Source organism: Castanea sativa, chromosome 1 (genome assembly GCF_040712315.1).
Source record: "Castanea sativa cultivar Marrone di Chiusa Pesio chromosome 1, ASM4071231v1".
NCBI classification, from domain to species: domain Eukaryota; kingdom Viridiplantae; phylum Streptophyta; class Magnoliopsida; order Fagales; family Fagaceae; genus Castanea; species Castanea sativa.
Genome location: NC_134013.1, coordinates 89,836,425 through 89,853,363, shown reverse-complemented (window position 1 = coordinate 89,853,363; position 16,939 = coordinate 89,836,425). Strand labels below are relative to the sequence as shown.

Below are 16,939 nucleotides of genomic sequence, written 5' to 3'. Positions count from 1 at the left end.
TTTGCCATCGGAGGATTTTCGGCCGGTAGCCCCGGTCGCCTTTGATTTGCTTTTCTTTCTTTTTCAGGCTGCAGAGAGAACCCGTAGTCCTTTGAAGTCCGAAGCATCCAGCCTACTGATCTTCTTGGCATCATCATTATCAACAACAACAACAACAACGGCACAACCGCCAACACCACTGGCACAAACCCACATCCACCAATGCCACCTTAAAAAAAAAAAAAAAAAAACCACAACCAAAGAGATCGGCACAAACCCACATCCACCAAATCAAACAAACCCACATCCCAAATCCACCAAATCAATTATAAAATTAATTACAATTTACACTAAAATCATAAAATTGAATTGGACATACACTGAGATATTTTGAATCGGACGCCTCCATCGCCGTCGTTGAGGGAAGTTTTCACTTTCGGCCAATGTGTCCTTCACATTGGAGTTCCTCTTCATCGCAAAGTGGGTCAGTGATCAGTGGTGAGCCTGGGCGGTCTTTGTCTCTCGGCATGGTGAGATCGGCGTGGCGAGATCAACGATGGTGAGATTGGCGTGGTGAGACGGCGATGAGAAAAAAGGGGATCGGCAATGGCGAGATCGGGGTGGCGAGACGGTGATGAGAAAAAAGGAGATCAGCGTGACCAGAGAAAGAGAGATGTGTTGCAGATGGAGAGAGAGAGATATGTTGCAGACGGAGAGAGAGTGAGAGACATCTGATAGGAGGAGAGAAAGAAAAAAATTAAATAAGCCAAACAGTGTTTGGCATATATGTCCGTACCGTCTCATATTTGAGACGGTACTGTAAATATGTGCCAAAATTTTTGGCATTTGAAATATCTCATGAGGCTGATATTTTGGAGTTTTGGTGTGCCAAATATTTGACATTTAACACACTTGATGGGAGTACTCTGATACCGAAAGCACGTAATATATATATAAAAAAATTAAGGTGAGTGTCAGTCAGCAAGGGAATTAATAAGAATTTGTTGTTAAAACAGCTTGTAAAAATGTTATAAAAAATTTTGTGAGTATAATATTATGCTTAAAAAAATTTGTGAGTATAGCATTATTCTTGAAAGAATAAATGATATTGTTTAAAGGAAACAAAATATAATTTTATAGGTCAAAATTATTAAAATTAATACATATATAATAATATTTTTTAAAAAAAATTTGGGAGCCCATAGCCTCTTTCATTAGCTCAAACCCTCGGTCCCTGTATGTACAAAATTTTTAAAAATATTTTGTGAGCCAGATGATTGAAGATTAAGAACCTTTTGAGGGCCAGCGTCTTTTGGACGCCAAGCGCTTCAAGAGAATGATCCCAGTTAGTCCCTGGATTAAAAATTGTATTTTTGTGTGTGTTTTTGCTGCTAGTGTTTTTATTGACGCTGTCCTAAACAGACTAAGTTTAGTCTTTTTTTTGTTTGAGTGAAGGTCTAGTATAATTTATAAGTTTGTTTTTGCTGTTTCAAAATTTTAATATTCTATATATGATAAAATCTTTTGTGTTAGATGAATGGTTGGTTGATGGTATGCAAAATTAAATTAAGAGTTGCCCACCTTTTTATACTAATGGTTTGTTATCAGATCAAGTGTTTACTAATTTCTAATCTTGGTTTGCTGATTTAAGGTTGTACATCTTTGATTCCAATCCTAATTTTAAGTTTCTGGTTTCAGAATAGTGATATTGTCGTAGATGTATCTTACAATACCCAATAAAAATAAAAAGTTTTCATCCAATACAGATTCTCTTTATTTACTACTCCATTTAATTATAACTTTGTAAAAAATAAAATAAAACTCTTAAAGGGTTCCATGGTGGGTTTCGTCCCACCTTACCAGGTAGTTTGATATTAGTTTCATAAGTTTTTAATTTAGAGTTACTTTTGAGGAGGGTTTGGAATTATTTATTTATTTTTTACATTCATATTTTTTAGGTTAGGTGGAAAAAAAAAGTAATTTTATTAGTAAGTCTAAATTAGAACCAATAGCAATTTACCTCTTATGATTTATTATGAAAATGTTGTGAAAAATGTTATAGATGTCGCACTTTTTTTTTCACAATACTTTTATTTTTAGTTGTGATTGATTCTAGTATGATATTTTATTATTTTATTTTGACCTATAAAAAATTAACATTTCAATAATTATAAAAATATTATAGTAATTTGTTGCGTTAATATTTTATATTTTTTCATAGCAGCTCATTTGTATATAAAAGAATAAAAAATAAAAAACGCGTCAAATAGGCCATTTTGCCAACCTGGAAAAACGAACAAGTAAAAGCGGAAAAGCATGCAAATTCGATAAACCAAATTCACAGTCGGCGCCTTGCAAAACCTAACGTGGTGAATGAATGGCTGAGATGAATCAAGTTTGTGTTTGACTCTGACCATTAGATATGAACGGCTTGGATGAAATTAAAAATGAATCCTCGATGAATGCCGCTACCATTTGAAACGCAAGGAAGATGAAATCCCCTATGATTATGAGGGAAAAAATAGTGGGAGGCAAAAAATAGTGGGACCCACCAGTTGGTAACATATCCAGGAGTAGTAGGTATAACTTCTGGGTTTGTGGGTTTTCTCCCCCTATATTTAAAGCCGCATGCCCATTATTTCGCTTTTAAGTTTTATTAGATTATCAAATATCTCTCTTTTTCAGATAGATTGTTAAGAACAGAATTAGCTAAGCTAAGCTTCTTTTAAATTCATCAGCATATTGGAATATGACGATCTATGCCCAAGCTTTCATACCCTTATAGCGGATAATACACAGAACAGTAGCTATGGTTAATCTTTTTGTTTTTGTTTTGTTTTGAATAATACAATTTCTTTTTTCCTTGTAACAAGGAAGAAAAAATGCTATTGCATCTTGAAGTTGCTGGGCAAGCGATATACGTTCCGGTCCTCGTTGTTTTGATACTTTTGTACGTGAAATAGTGAATTTTGGTTAAACAAAATTGACTAAATCAAAAAAATTTTTTAGGAACACAACATAATGGTACAATATTTTGATAATACCATAATTTTATTATATTTTATTTTGATTCGTAAAGAATTGATACTTTAGTAGTTGTGAAAATATTAAAAATGGATTGGGGTAATTTGAAAATTCATAGTCCTGAGTCATTAACGTGAGCAAAGTTTCTCTCCAAACTCATCATATATATTTATATTAGGTGTGAATTTTGAAAATTTAACCGTTAGATTGCATGTTTTTATTATATCTATAAGGCCTACAAAATTTTAAGAAGAAAAAAAATCAATTGCTATGTCATCAAATAAATTTTATAATTTTAAAATTTTGTAATCTAAAGTTGTATACAAAAATTAGTTAATTGATCAAATAATAAATAATATCTTATTTGAACAAAATTTAATATCTGATTTGAACATAAAGAACATAAAATTCAATGGTTATATTTTCAAAATTCACATCCAAAATATATATATAAAAGAAGTTTGAAGATTTTTGGAGATTTTTTTTTTTGAGAAAAGTTTTGGGGAAACTTTGTTCCTTAACATTACACATTTATATTATATTTTTTTTAGTAACACGCGTAATGTAATGGACTATATTGGGTGGGTGGACGACACTCCCCCAATGATTCTAAAGCATATTCGTATCGGATGTAATCTCTACGGGTTTATCCCCCCAATTAATGAAAGTCTTTTAATCTTGACTATCAAAAAAAAAAAAAAAAAAATTACGCCAACATGTACAAAAGGGTAATAGGCATTTTTTTTATAAAAATTTTAGAGAGAGACTTTGTTCATTAACTTTACACATTTATATATTTTTTTAGTGACAGACGCGCTCACGCGTTCAAACCATCTACTACCATGTACAACAAGCATGGCAATGGAGGAGAGAGAATGAGATGTTGAAATATTCAGATAAGATACGTTTGCTTAGTTAACTCAATGTTTAACAACAGTTGAGTTTCTCCGTAGCCGACTGCTTTATATTTTAATTGACGTGGTACTTTTTATTACCTTGATTTATTTTAGATGCATCCTTTGGACACTCCCCATTTCAAAGAGCAATAGATCCATCTAGAACTTCCTCTATGTAGTATTATTTAAAGGCGAGAAGGCAGTACTCTACGATTGCCAAATCTCACTCTCACTCTCTCTCTCTCTGCAGCAGGACTGTGTTATAGACCTCTGCGGTAGACAAATATCTCTCTCTTTCTCAAATAGGTTGTGCTCGGCGCGGAGACCTAAAGAATACCATTTTGTTAAGAAGAGAATTAGCTAAACTAAGCTAAGCTTCTATTAAATTCATCAACAAATTGGAATGGGACGATCTATGCCCAAGTTTTCATCCTTCTCTCCACCTTATAGCGGGTAACAAACAGAACAATAGCTATGGTTAATCTTTTTTGTTTTTGTTTTGGTTTTGTTTTGATCCCCTTTTGATACAATTTCTTTTCCTTGGTAACAGTGAAGAAAAAATGCTGTCGCAGCTTGACCTTGCTGGGAAAGTGGTATATCTACTGATACTCATTGTTTTGCTACTTTTATATTTACAAAAGTGGAAACGTAATTGCAGAGGTGGTCGCCATGTCCAAACTACCAACCGTGTCAACATCGTCCGTGGTGATAATGGAGGCGAAACCATCAGGGGTCAAATTGCTAGGAGATCCCGTGCCAACATTGCTATGAGAGTTACCACGGGAGGTCAATACGCTGGGGGTTTTGAAGTCGTCGGTGACGATGAAGGTGGTACCATTAACGGAGACATTGCTATGGGAGTCACAACGGGAGGTCAATACGCTGAGCGTTTTGAGGTCGTCGGTGACAATGAAGGTGGTACCATTAACGGAGACATTGCTATGGGAGTCACAACGGGAGGTCAATACCCTGAGCGTTTTGAGGTCGTCGGTGACAATGAAGGTGGTACCATTAACGGAGACTTTGCTATGGGAGTCACAACGGGAGGTCAATACGCTGGGGAAGTCCGTTTCGATGTTACCGGTGATGATGACGACGGTACCATTAACGGTGAAATTGCTATGGGTCGAACTTCACTTGCTGCCACTATGCCTTTTGAATTTAATTAACAATAAAGTTTTTAAGTTTTTTTTTTTGTTGGTCCAGAGTCGTATTTGGCGGCTTGGCGCTGTTTGTTTTAGTTAAATATAACGGTTTGAGCTTTTGCAATTTTTTCTTGTAATTTTTGAAATTCTTTGTCTGAATGGATAATTGTTATTGGACAGATGCAATAATTTCATTATGCTATGGGCTGACCTGATTGGCCAATTCATTATCCAAATTCCACTTTTGAATAGTATTTAATTATAACGGTTTTACTTTTATATATTAATGACATGTCTCATCTTAAAATGACATTTTATATTTTTGGAAAATGCTATAACGTTTTACAAGCACTTCTGTCTAAAACAGCGCTTCCAAAATTTTTTGGGAAGTCAAAGTTATGGGCCTTACAACCATATGAATCTCTCTAAGTCTGTAAGACTCTCAAATTCTCAGACATACCGATTTCCACGGAGTCAGCTCGGAATTCCAATATTATCGCACGACATAGAGAATCTGTAAGAAATCATCATTTTACCGAATTTATTGTTGGAATTTGTTTAGTATTCTATGTTTGATTATTTCAGTGGCATCTTTTTGGTTTTGGGTTGATTTCATTTTTGTAACTATGAAGTTATGCGATTTTGATTGGAAGCTGTGAATTTCTTTTCGGTAGTTGTGTGCGTGGAATTGGTGTTCAGGCGAAATTAGATTTCATTTGCTAATTTGAATGGTTGACTTTTTCGAAAATGTTTCGCTTTTGAATCAAACGCGTTACTTTTCAAATCAATTCGTTTTAAAGGTTTCATTTTTATAATTGTTTTTGTTTTTTGGTGTTCAGATCTGAGATCGGAGCGAAGCGTTTTTCCGTGAAGCCATGGCTGTGGCGTGTCCCGTACTATGTATGTGATCTGTTATGGATTCTTTTCTCTTTCGGAAATTTTTTGTGTGGTAAAGATGTGTTTGGTTGCCCAGAAAACCGTCTGGTAAAAGAAAAATTTTGTTTTTGATTCTGAAAGCACTAGACTTTTATTGAATCTGACTAATTATGATATCATTTCGTTAGCCTTATTCGTCAGCACTTAGCAAGTACCATACAATTGGTCACAAATTTGATTGCTTTGCATAGTATGCTGCTTGCTTGATGTCAATTTAAATCTCTGAAGTTTCTAAAGTTTTACGTCTCAAATGAATAGTTTTCACAAGAAAAATTCATACAAGACACTCATCACTGCGGAATACACCTCTGTTAAAGTTGAACTAGCCCCAAATTTTGAGATGGGTGTCTCTAATAAACCTACTGGGAAGGTATAGTTCAATATTGTAAAATTTGTGGTAATCTGTACTCCACTAATTGCATGTTCGTTTTATGAAAGGCTTTCCTAATAAATCTGTTACTAGGTTCCCGCGCGTGGTGGAAACACCTAATGGTCCACTATTTGAGAGCAATGCTATAGCACGTTATGGTAAGAGTATAGACTTTCATCCCTCAACCATTAATTTTGGTGATCCTCTAAAGATTGTTATTTTGGGACTTATGGGCTTTTTATCTATTGCTGCAGTTACTCGCCTGAAGCCCTGAAGGCTGACAATCCTTTATATGGTTCTTTTCATATTGATGATTGAGATGTTTATAACTACTGATGGTGCTCTCTCTTTCTGCATGTGCGTGTGTTATGATGCTTATGGTTACATATGCATAAATTTTCAGGTCCACATACAGCAGTGGATTGATTTTGCATCATTTGAGATTGATGCTAATATTCTAGCATTTTATAGACCTAAAATTTTACGTGCGGAATACCTTCCTCTGGTGAGTTGCATCTCATTTTATTATGGAAATTTTCAAATTCTTTTTTGGCATCTGAATGATAATGTAAAATAAAAATTAATGCAGGCTATATATATCCTACATAAAAAATCTAAATTCTCATAATCCCATCATAACTATGCACTGCCTATATGAGCCATATCTGATGTGTATAATTTTTGCGTGAAGACCGAGGAAGCTGCAACTTCATTATTGAAGAGAGAGCTGGGTGCTGTAAACACTCATCTTGCCTCAAACACTTTCATGGTTGGGCATTCCGTGCTTCTGGCTGACATTGTTACACCATGCAAATTATGTGGGCTTCACTCAACTGATGATTAAGAGCTTTACCTCTGAGTTCCCTCATGTGTAACAATACTTCTGGAGCCATGGTGAATCAGACTGAGTCTGTCCTGGCTTTTAGGCTTGTACAAAGAAGCCATCTCAGCCAAAAGCATCTGCTAAACCAAAGCCTAAGGATGAATTTAAAAAAGAAGCCAAAAAAGGAGGAGCCTGCGAAGCCCAAGCCAGAAGCTGGTGCAGAAGAGGAGGAGGCTCCAAAGCCCAAACCTAAGAATCCTCTCCATCTACTGCCCCCAAGCAAGATGATACTGGATTGCTGGAAGAGGCTGTACTCAAACACAAAGACCAACTTCCGAGAGGTTGCTATTAACCTCTGCTTTAGTCATCTTCCTTTGATAATGACATATAGGCATTGGTAGTATAATTTGCATTGGTAGTTCCTATGTATTAATTTACTCAAGAAGTCCCGTTGAAGTAATCATTCATATGAATATACGATGAGGTTGCTATCTTTTAAATGTTTGTATGATCAGTTAAATTAAATGTTTATGCACGTTGATTAGTTGACGAAAGTGACTGGCTTATATACTAGCAGATTTGTTTTCAGTTCAACCACCTGGCCCATTCCTTTTGTTTTAAAACGTGAGTCTACCATTTGTCATGCCTTTTCTCCATGATGATGCCTAAAAGATCAACAGTAAGCTGCTAGTACTTTCCCGATTTGAAGCAACACCTGCGAAGGAAAAAGGTAGGTGATCGACAGAGAGCACCGGTGTGGTGCCGGCCAAAGACCCTCCGACGATCAAGTTAGAATCTTTTAAACAGCCCTAGAGTGCCAGAGTTGAGGTAATTGTGCGTACCTTTGGGTCATGAGGGCCTTGGGGTATATATAGTGGTGTGTGGCCGAAATTTGCGCCCAGGTGAAGATGTACTTTCCTTTTTAAAAGAGTAATTCACGGATCTTTGTCTATTGTATTGAGCCCTTTCCTTATGGGAATCTCCTTAACTAAGTCGAACGCGTAGCGCAAGGACTTTCCTTATATTCACATAAGCAGAGGTCCAGATAGGCTAAAAATGAAAGTTGGATTATTCCTTCGGCCTTCACCTGCCAAGGTCGTCAGCCCACGCGTAACTCCTATACCGTCGTCGGCTTACGTACGTCAACGTGGTCCGTCAGCCAAGGACATCAGCCAGACTTCACAGTCAAGGTCGTCACCCCTGACTCGTCCACGTGATCCGTCACCCTAACGTTGTTGCGTAAGGGGCATGGCTATGAATGCTAAAGAGGTGTTAGTGACAGTAGTTGACGGACAGCGTATTGTCGTCAGCTTCTTGACGCGCATTCAATATGTAAGTGAACTTCCGTCACCTTCTTCATGTATCGTCACCTTGTAATAACGTCACTATCAGCTGCCCCCCACTCCATTATCCCGTCAGCCATGGGCGACGGGTCATGGAGTTGGTGTCACTGGGGAAATGGTGTTTGCATGGTGGTTTGTGCCATGTTCATTAAATGGTGGGACACATGTCACAAGCAGATTGGCTCCGCGTCTGGACGAGTGTGTCGCTTCGTCTTTCGCGCCTCCTCTCCCCTATATATATCTCACTATTTACCTTTTTTCCACTTTTTTCGCCTTGTTCATCTTGAGAGAAAAAATTCGTCACTGCCAGTTTACCATACCGTCGATCGTGCAACCGTCACCTTCTTGAGACCGTCCTCCTACACGTAAGTTTTCTTTACTTTACCTTTTTACCTTTTCTAGTGACGCCCTTTAGTGAAGTCGTCTGCCTAGGATCTTAGAAAAACCCGTCGTTTGTAGGTCATTTGTAGGTAGTCAGATGTCTAGGGAGACGCCGAGTGATCCATCGTCAATCCGCGACGGAGCGGGTTACGACGAAGTTTTTCCATCAGGTCGTGAGCCCGCGGAGGGCCTATCTTGGTCGTCAGAAAGAGACTCGTCAACTCCTTCTGACGGTGAAGTAGAGAGTTCTAGAGGAAGTGAGGTGTACGGTGATGAAGAAGGGGTACCCGACGAAGCCCAAGGGGTTCGTGGAAGGGAAAGTTGCAGTGACGGGGGTCAGAGTGACGGTGACGAGGAAGCCTCAGTGAGCACCTCGGGATCCTCTGGTGATGACCGTCCCTTCATCTTACCCTCCGAGTGGTCCGTCAACAATTTTCTCCCGACGATGTCGGAGAATGTTTTCAAAACTTTGCGGTCCCGTTACCAAATACCCGACGACATTCCCATCCGTCTGCCTGAGGAGGGTGAGAGGTGTTACTCAGGACGAACCGCGGACGTCGGCATGTATGATGCCATGTTCGCGGCAGGACTGAGATTGCCGCTGACGGCATTACACCGTCAGCTGGCTAACTTTCTAGGGATTTCTGTCAGCCAGATTGCCCCCAATGCTTGGCGAACCTTCATGTTGTAGGAGCGAAGAGTATCGAATGTTTCCTTGAGATCCTCCAGATGAGCTTCTTCTTCTTGGCTTTTGACTAGCATGTCGTCGACATACACCTGGACGTTCCTTCCAATCTGCCGCGCAAACATCTTGTTCATGAGCCTCTGATAGGTAGCGCCCGCGTTTTTCAGGCCGAAGGGCATGACCTTGTAGCAAAAAAGGCCTTGGCTTGTTACGAACGAAGTCTTCTCTTGATCAGCCTCATCCATTCGGATCTGGTTATACCCGGAGAACGCGTCCATGAAGCTTAGCAACTGATGCTTGGCCGTAGAATCCACCAGGACGTCGACCCGCGGGAGGGGGTAGCTATCTTTGGGGCATGCTTTGTTCAAGTCTGTGAAGTCAACGCACATCCTCCATTTCCCGTTGTTCTTTTTGACCATTACGACGTTCGCCAACCAATCGGGGTAATACACTTCCCTGATAAATCCGGCTTCTTGCAGTTTGCGGACTTCTTCCGCTATTGCTTGATCTCTTTCTTGGGCAAAGGTCCTTTTCTTCTGTCGGACGGGCGGAAAAGATGGCGATACGTTCAACCTGTGCACCATGACCGACGGGTCGATTCCCGGCATGTCTTCGTGGCTCCATGCAAACACATCTTTGTTTTCTTTCAAGAAAGTTGCGAGCTTCTGGCGTACCGCCGGGTCGGCCAGGGTTCCGACCTTTGTTGTTCGCTCCGGGTAGGCTTCGTCGAGATGTACGTCTTCGAGCCTCTCGACGGGCTCTGTCGCCACCCGACGTTCTTCTATGTTCATGGCTTGGATGTGATTGTCCATCTCCATCATGGCTACGTAACATTCCCGTGCGGATTCCTGATCTCCTCTCAATTCTCCAATTCCATGATCAGTAGGGAATTTTATCATCAAATGGTATGTCGAGGTTACGGCTTTCCATGAGTTAAGGGTTGGACGTCCTATGATGGCATTGTAGGCTGACGAGCAATCGACTACCAGGAATGTTATGTTCCGGGTGACCTGCTGTGGGTAGTCTCCAACGGTTACCGCTAGAGTGACAGTGCCTAGTGGATGTACTCTCGCCCCTCCAAAGCCAATGAGTGGGGCATTAACCGGAATTAGTCGCTCCCTTTCAATTCGCATCTGTTGAAAAGCAGGATAGTAAAGGATGTCTGCTGAACTACCGTTGTCTACGAGAACTCGGTGTATGTTGTAGTCTCCTGCCCGTATGGTGACGACCAAAGCGTCGTCGTGGGGATGGTGAAGGCGCTGGGCGTCTACTTCCGAGAATTCAATGGGGGGATTTCCAATCCGTGACCTTCCAAGCGCAGGACTTGCCGACTGGACGTTCTGGATCGTTCTGATGTATGCCTTTCGGGCTTTCTTGGAAGATCCGGCCCTCGCGGTGCCTCCTACAATCATCCTTATGTCTCTTATTGGTTGCCTGGGGCGATCATTATCTTGCCGAGGGGCTTGATTTTGTGGCGGGTTCGCCCTCTCTTTGGTGACGAACCTTTGTAACCTCCCTCGCCTAATGAGGGCTTCTATTTGCTGTTTCAGGTCGTAGCAATCGGCGGTGTCATGGCCGTGGTCTTGATGAAATCGGCAGTATTTATCCCTTGGTCTCCTGTTGGGATCTCCCTTCAGTTTTCCAGGGAAGGCCAAGTTTTCCTCGTCTTTAATCTGCATCAATACCTGGTCGATGGGCGTATTCAGGGGAGTGAAGTTCGTGTACCTTCCTGTAGGCGGCTTAGGTCGTCGATCATCTCGTCCCTCTCTGGTTCTCCCCCTCTTTTGTCCATTATCGGGTTTCGTATCTTCCTGTCTCTCCCTTTTTCTGGGTTTGTAGTCATCCCTGGCCAGCAAGGCATCCTCCGCGTTCATATACTTTGTCGCCCTGTAGTATACGTCGGACATAGTCTTTGGGTCGTTCTTGCATAGAGAGAACAAGAACTTACCCTCTTGTAACCCGTTCATGAACGCTGCCACAAGTGTCTTGTCGTCTGCCTCGTCTATCGAGAGGGATTCCTTGTTAAAGCGGGCTATATAAGACCTTAATGTCTCACCTTCTCGTTGTTTAATTCCCAATATACATGCAATAGACCTCTTGCGTCGGTGACTTCCAATGAAGTGCGATACAAACTGTGCACCTAATTCCTTAAAAGTGCCGATGGAATTAGGCGTCAACTCTTTGTACCAATCCCTCGCAGGCCACTTTCAAGGTGGTGAGGAAAGCCCCGCACATGATTTCGTCCGGTACACCCCGAAGATGCATTAGTGTTACGAAAGACTCCAGGTGGTCCAGCGGGTCCTTGGATCCGTCATAGTTTTCCACATGGGGCATTTTAAACTTTGAAGGGACGGGGTATGAGTTCACCAACGCTGTGAATGGTGAATCCGTTCTATGGACTAGGTCGTCCAGATTGCTGGATACCCGTCCCTTAAGGGCGTTCATCATTGCATCCATGCGCTCCCTCATCTCCTGCATCTCGGCTGTGATATGAGGTGGCAGGGAGTCCGAGGCGGATGGCGGGTTTGTCTCCGGCCGCTCCAGCCTTGTCGGTGCAGTACTACCTTCAGGCCTGACGGCATTCCTCCCCTCCGGGCTCGCTACTTCCTGGTCCTCCCCCGGCGCACTTTGGTGCGCCGTCATCTGCCGTAGTTGCTCTTCTAAGTCGTGGTTCTGTTTAGTAAGGCGCTCGACAGCGGCAGCCAGCGTCTGAACTTGCCTTTCTAGCGCTGTGGCATGCGGTTCGTCGCCTTGGTTGTTGACTGTTGCCATCGATCGAGTGAGTACCATACAACTTTTTGTCTCAGGAATAGAGCAAGGCTAAATGCTTGACGCTTTCCCACAGACGGCGCCAACTGATGATGCCTAAAAGATCAACAGTAAGCTGCTAGTACTTTCCCGATTTGAAGCAACACCTGCGAAGGAAAAAGGTAGGTGATCGACAGAGAGCACCGGTGTGGTGCCGGCCAAAGACCCTCCGACGATCAAGTTAGAATCTTTTAAACAGCCCTAGAGTGCCAGAGTTGAGGTAATTGTGCGTACCTTTGGGTCATGAGGGCCTTGGGGTATATATAGTGGTGTGTGGCCGAAATTTGCGCCCAGGTGAAGATGTACTTTCCTTTTTAAAAGAGTAATTCACGGATCTTTGTCTATTGTATTGAGCCCTTTCCTTATGGGAATCTCCTTAACTAAGTCGAACGCGTAGCGCAAGGACTTTCCTTATATTCACATAAGCAGAGGTCCAGATAGGCTAAAAATGAAAGTTGGATTATTCCTTCGGCCTTCACCTGCCAAGGTCGTCAGCCCACGCGTAACTCCTATACCGTCGTCGGCTTACGTACGTCAACGTGGTCCGTCAGCCAAGGACATCAGCCAGACTTCACAGTCAAGGTCGTCACCCCTGACTCGTCCACGTGATCCGTCACCCTAACGTTGTTGCGTAAGGGGCATGGCTATGAATGCTAAAGAGGTGTTAGTGACAGTAGTTGACGGACAGCGTATTGTCGTCAGCTTCTTGACGCGCATTCAATATGTAAGTGAACTTCCGTCACCTTCTTCATGTATCGTCACCTTGTAATAACGTCACTATCACTCCATATGAGCCCGTTCTCTACATTATATGTCACTTGTTGCTATCTCTGGGTACAATGATGAGAATACTGTTTCCTTTGTAACACTAATTAACAAATCAGGTCAGTGGATTTCTTCAGAGTATGAATCTAACGTGCAAATATGCTTTTGGAAAGATGCTAGTGATCGGTTCAGAGCCACCATTCAAGGTGAAGTTGCTGTGGCTTCTCTGTGGGCAAGATATTCCGAAATTTGTGCTTGATGAGTGCTATGACATGGAGCTATACGAGTGGAAGAAGGTTGATATCACAGATGAAGAGCAAAAGGAACGTGTGAGTCAGATGATTGAAGATTACGAACCTTGAGGGCCAGCATCTTTTGGACGCCAAGTGCTTCAAGTGAATGACCCCAATTAGTCCCTGGATTAGAAGTTGTATTTTTGTGTGTTTTTGCTGCTAGAGTTTTTATTGACGCTTTTCTAAACAGAGACTGAGTTTAGCCTTTTTGTGTTTGAGTGGAGGTCTTGTATAATTTATAAGTTTGTTTCTGCTGTTTCAAAATTTTAATATTCTATATGATAGAATCTTTGGTGTTAGATGAATGGTTGCTTGATGGTATGCAAAATTAAATTAAGAGTTGTCCACCTTTTTATACTAATGGTTTGTTATCAGATCAAGTGTTTTCTAATTTCTAATCTTGGTTTGCTGATTTAAGGTTGTACATCTTTGATTCCAATCCTAATTTTAAGTTTTTGGTTTTAGAATAGTGAGATTGTCGTATGTGTATCTTGCAATACCCAATAAAAATAAAAAGATTTCATCCAATACAGATTCTCTTTATTTACTACTCTATTTAATAATAACTTAGTAAAAAAATAAAATAAATTTCTTTAAGGGTTTCAAAGTGGGTTTCGTCCCACGTTACCAAGCAGTTTGATATAAGTTTCATAAGTTTCTAATTTAGAATTACTTTTGAGATGGGCTTGGAATTTTTTTTATTTACATTCATTTATTTTTGGGTTTGGTGCAAGACTGCTCAAATGTTTCTTGCCATATCATACACTTGGTCTTGGACGTCTTAAAAGCTACTACCAATTTTACTATAAAAGATAACACAACATTAGTTTGTAAGGCAAAAAATTGTAGTACCAGTTTTACGGTTACTATAGAAGATTACAAAACATTAGTTTGTAAGGCAATCACATTTGTAGTATCCATGGAAATGGAACCACACATGTTAAAAATGTTGGACCCAAACAGCACCACAAATGTAAAAAATGTTGGACCAAGACCAACCTAATCACGCGATCCCTTTTAGAATTGGAAGACAATAGTCACAATACTGAAATAAATAAATTTAGACCATTGCGAAACATATAGTTTTATCAGTAATGCACTAATGCTACCCACATAAATTTTTTTATAACAAAGTTCACAATTTTTTTTTTGAGAAAAATAATTAAAGTGATTGATTGTGAGTGATGAATGCACAATCATAATTGACCATTTTAATAATTGGGGAATTTTTGTGAAAAAAAAAAGTGTTTATACTACAAGCATTTATGAGTTTTACCTTTAGAGAGAGAGAGAGAGAGATGTAACCTCAAAACGCAAACTCCCGTAGTTTTGTTCGCTTATTTGCTAAATATGAGACCAAAAAAAAAAAAACTTATTTTTTAAAAAGTTAATTTTTGAGAATTTGAAATTAAAGCTAAGACAAGAAACAAAAAACTAATAGCTAATAGCTTTTTGCCAAACACATAACCACGAGCCTTTTCATTTAACTTTTAACTTATCTAATTTATGTTCAGTTTTTTTAAAACCTTACATCTTTAAGTGCATTCATACTTTAGCCAATTTTAAACACACACACACACACAAAATCCAATTAACAAAAAGTTAAATAAATTGATGAGAAACAAACTTTAACAAATAAACATATACAATTTCCTTCTCAAATGCATATTCATGTACAACAAAGGGATGCTAGCTGCATGCACTCTAATTGCAAATTCAATAAAGGGATGTAAGAAGCTAGATGTTTGGTTCACAAAGGTTCGCAAATCTCTTTTTTGGTAGCTGAGAAAGCTGGGGCATGAAAAATGAAAGACTACAGTGCACTTTTAATTCTTGAAGTTTGAGGTTGTTTTCATATTAGCATTGTCGATAGTTTTTGTTAATAATCTAACTGTTGGATGCTCTTCATATTTAAATGTTTTATGAAACACAAGCTTTAAAATGTTGTGTAATGCAAAAATTTCATTGTTGATGATAGAAAAAAAAAATCAAATTATGAACTGTTAGATTACTAACGAAAATGGAATGTAGACTTAAGAATCATTAGTCAATATAAAAGCAGAATCAAACATGAATGGCCAAAATGAAAATTTTGAAACATAGAGGCTAATATAAAAATAATCCTAAATTTTAAGAATATGAATTGTACTTAAATTTAAAAAACTCATTATGTACAAAAACCACTATTTTTTTTTGGGTGGTGGGGGGGATAGAAAATTTATTAAGATGATCAAATTTGGAGTACATTATTTGCTAACTCTAAATTTGATCTTCTTAATAAAATTTTCTAAAAAGAAAAATCCTTTGACAAAAAAAATACAACTGAGATTCATAAAGAAAAAAAAAATTGAGGAGTTTGCCGCATCATAAAGCGCGAACCCATAAGCCCACATCACCCTATTCTGAATAATTTGAGTGGCCTATAGCCTGACACTTTGAGTAGTTCTAGTATCACATAAATTGTCATAACTATTTAACGTGTCAAATTGTGATTGGTTATTTGCCACTTTCATATGGATTCACTATTTTTTTTCCGCTATTCATAGTTTATTGGGAGTCTGACAGACAGAGATATTCTCATATTCATGGTTTTAAAATATGGTTGGACCGGCTGATTCTCAATTGAACCAGCCTAATTGGCCGTTCGATCGGAATTTTTATAATCGTGGGGCATTGACAGAGATACGTTAACATAGATATCCAGATCTTTTTTGTGAATTGTCAAAAAAAAAAAATTATCAAAAAAAAAAAAAATTGTTATCAAAAAAAAAAAAAAGTTCAATAAAAAAAGTTGTTAAAAAAAATCCATAAAAAATTCTCTTTTGTGGTTGTGCTTATTTAAATTACTTCAATTAGGATCAGATACACCTGTCTTGATTAAATATTTAGAACTGGAATTTGGTATATAATAAATTGGAAAATTAAATAAACTCGCATAGTGAAATCACACATCTGCTACATTCAGACACAGAATTACAAGAGAACACAACATGGGGAAAAATAATAATTGCAGAGCCTAAACAGCACCAAATACTAAAGTATGGTAGTCTGAAAACACTAATAAGACATACAAACTTTTATTATCTAAAAAATAAAAATAAAAACATTAATAAGACCCACAAACTTTTATTGGTGAGATTTAGTTTTCAAAAATTGTGAAAAAATATAATGTTACATCATTAAAATTTTATTATGTTAAATAATAGAATAAATAATTTTAAATAAGGTGAAGTTATCTATGCTTCTACTTATTATTTAAGGGACTTTTCTTGCTTGGACTCTAACTTTTGGTTGTACCAAAGTATTCACCAGTTTAAATAATAAAATTAGAAATTGAATTACTAATTCAAAAACTCCTAAATTTAAAATAATTTATAATATAAAAAAATGTTTTGTTCATTCACATATCTCGTCAGTATTTCTTTCCTAGTATCATCACCTAGCATTTACTAGTAGTTTGAATGTTATGCACACATCCCACGTTTTAATTG

The 16,939-nt window shown here is 38.8% G+C and overlaps 1 protein-coding gene across 6 annotated transcripts; it reads left to right on the top strand.

Moving 5' to 3' along the window:
* Positions 1 to 4,019: 4,019 nt before the first annotated feature.
* Positions 4,020 to 13,823, top strand: LOC142622296 (elongation factor 1-gamma 2-like). Of its 6 annotated transcripts, XM_075795745.1 has the most exons (8): positions 4,020 to 4,352; positions 4,450 to 5,560; positions 5,884 to 6,350; positions 6,444 to 6,508; positions 6,605 to 6,645; positions 6,754 to 6,855; positions 7,042 to 7,514; positions 13,275 to 13,821. In XM_075795745.1, exons 1-2 carry the CDS (start codon positions 4,303 to 4,305, stop codon positions 5,066 to 5,068), a joined length of 669 nt encoding a protein of 222 aa, XP_075651860.1. In that variant the 5' UTR covers positions 4,020 to 4,302; the 3' UTR covers positions 5,069 to 5,560; positions 5,884 to 6,350; positions 6,444 to 6,508; positions 6,605 to 6,645; positions 6,754 to 6,855; positions 7,042 to 7,514; positions 13,275 to 13,821. The 6 variants fall into 6 exon arrangements, with proteins under 6 accessions (XP_075651860.1, XP_075651861.1, XP_075651859.1 ...); XM_075795746.1 differs by having other exon boundaries at positions 5,884 to 6,508; positions 6,940 to 7,514; positions 13,275 to 13,823; XM_075795744.1 differs by having other exon boundaries at positions 5,884 to 6,508; positions 13,275 to 13,822.
* The last annotated feature ends 3,116 nt before the right edge of the window (positions 13,824 to 16,939 follow it).

Bases quoted from the DNA above. Each gene is read 5' to 3' on its own strand.
- LOC142622296 (XM_075795746.1), top strand. From the start codon at position 4,303: ATGGGACGATCTATGCCCAAGTTTTCATCCTTCTCTCCACCTTATAGC. The intron at 4,353-4,449 runs GTAACAAACAGA...CCTTGGTAACAG, and splicing joins TTCTCTCCACCTTATAGCGG to TGAAGAAAAAATGCTGTCGC.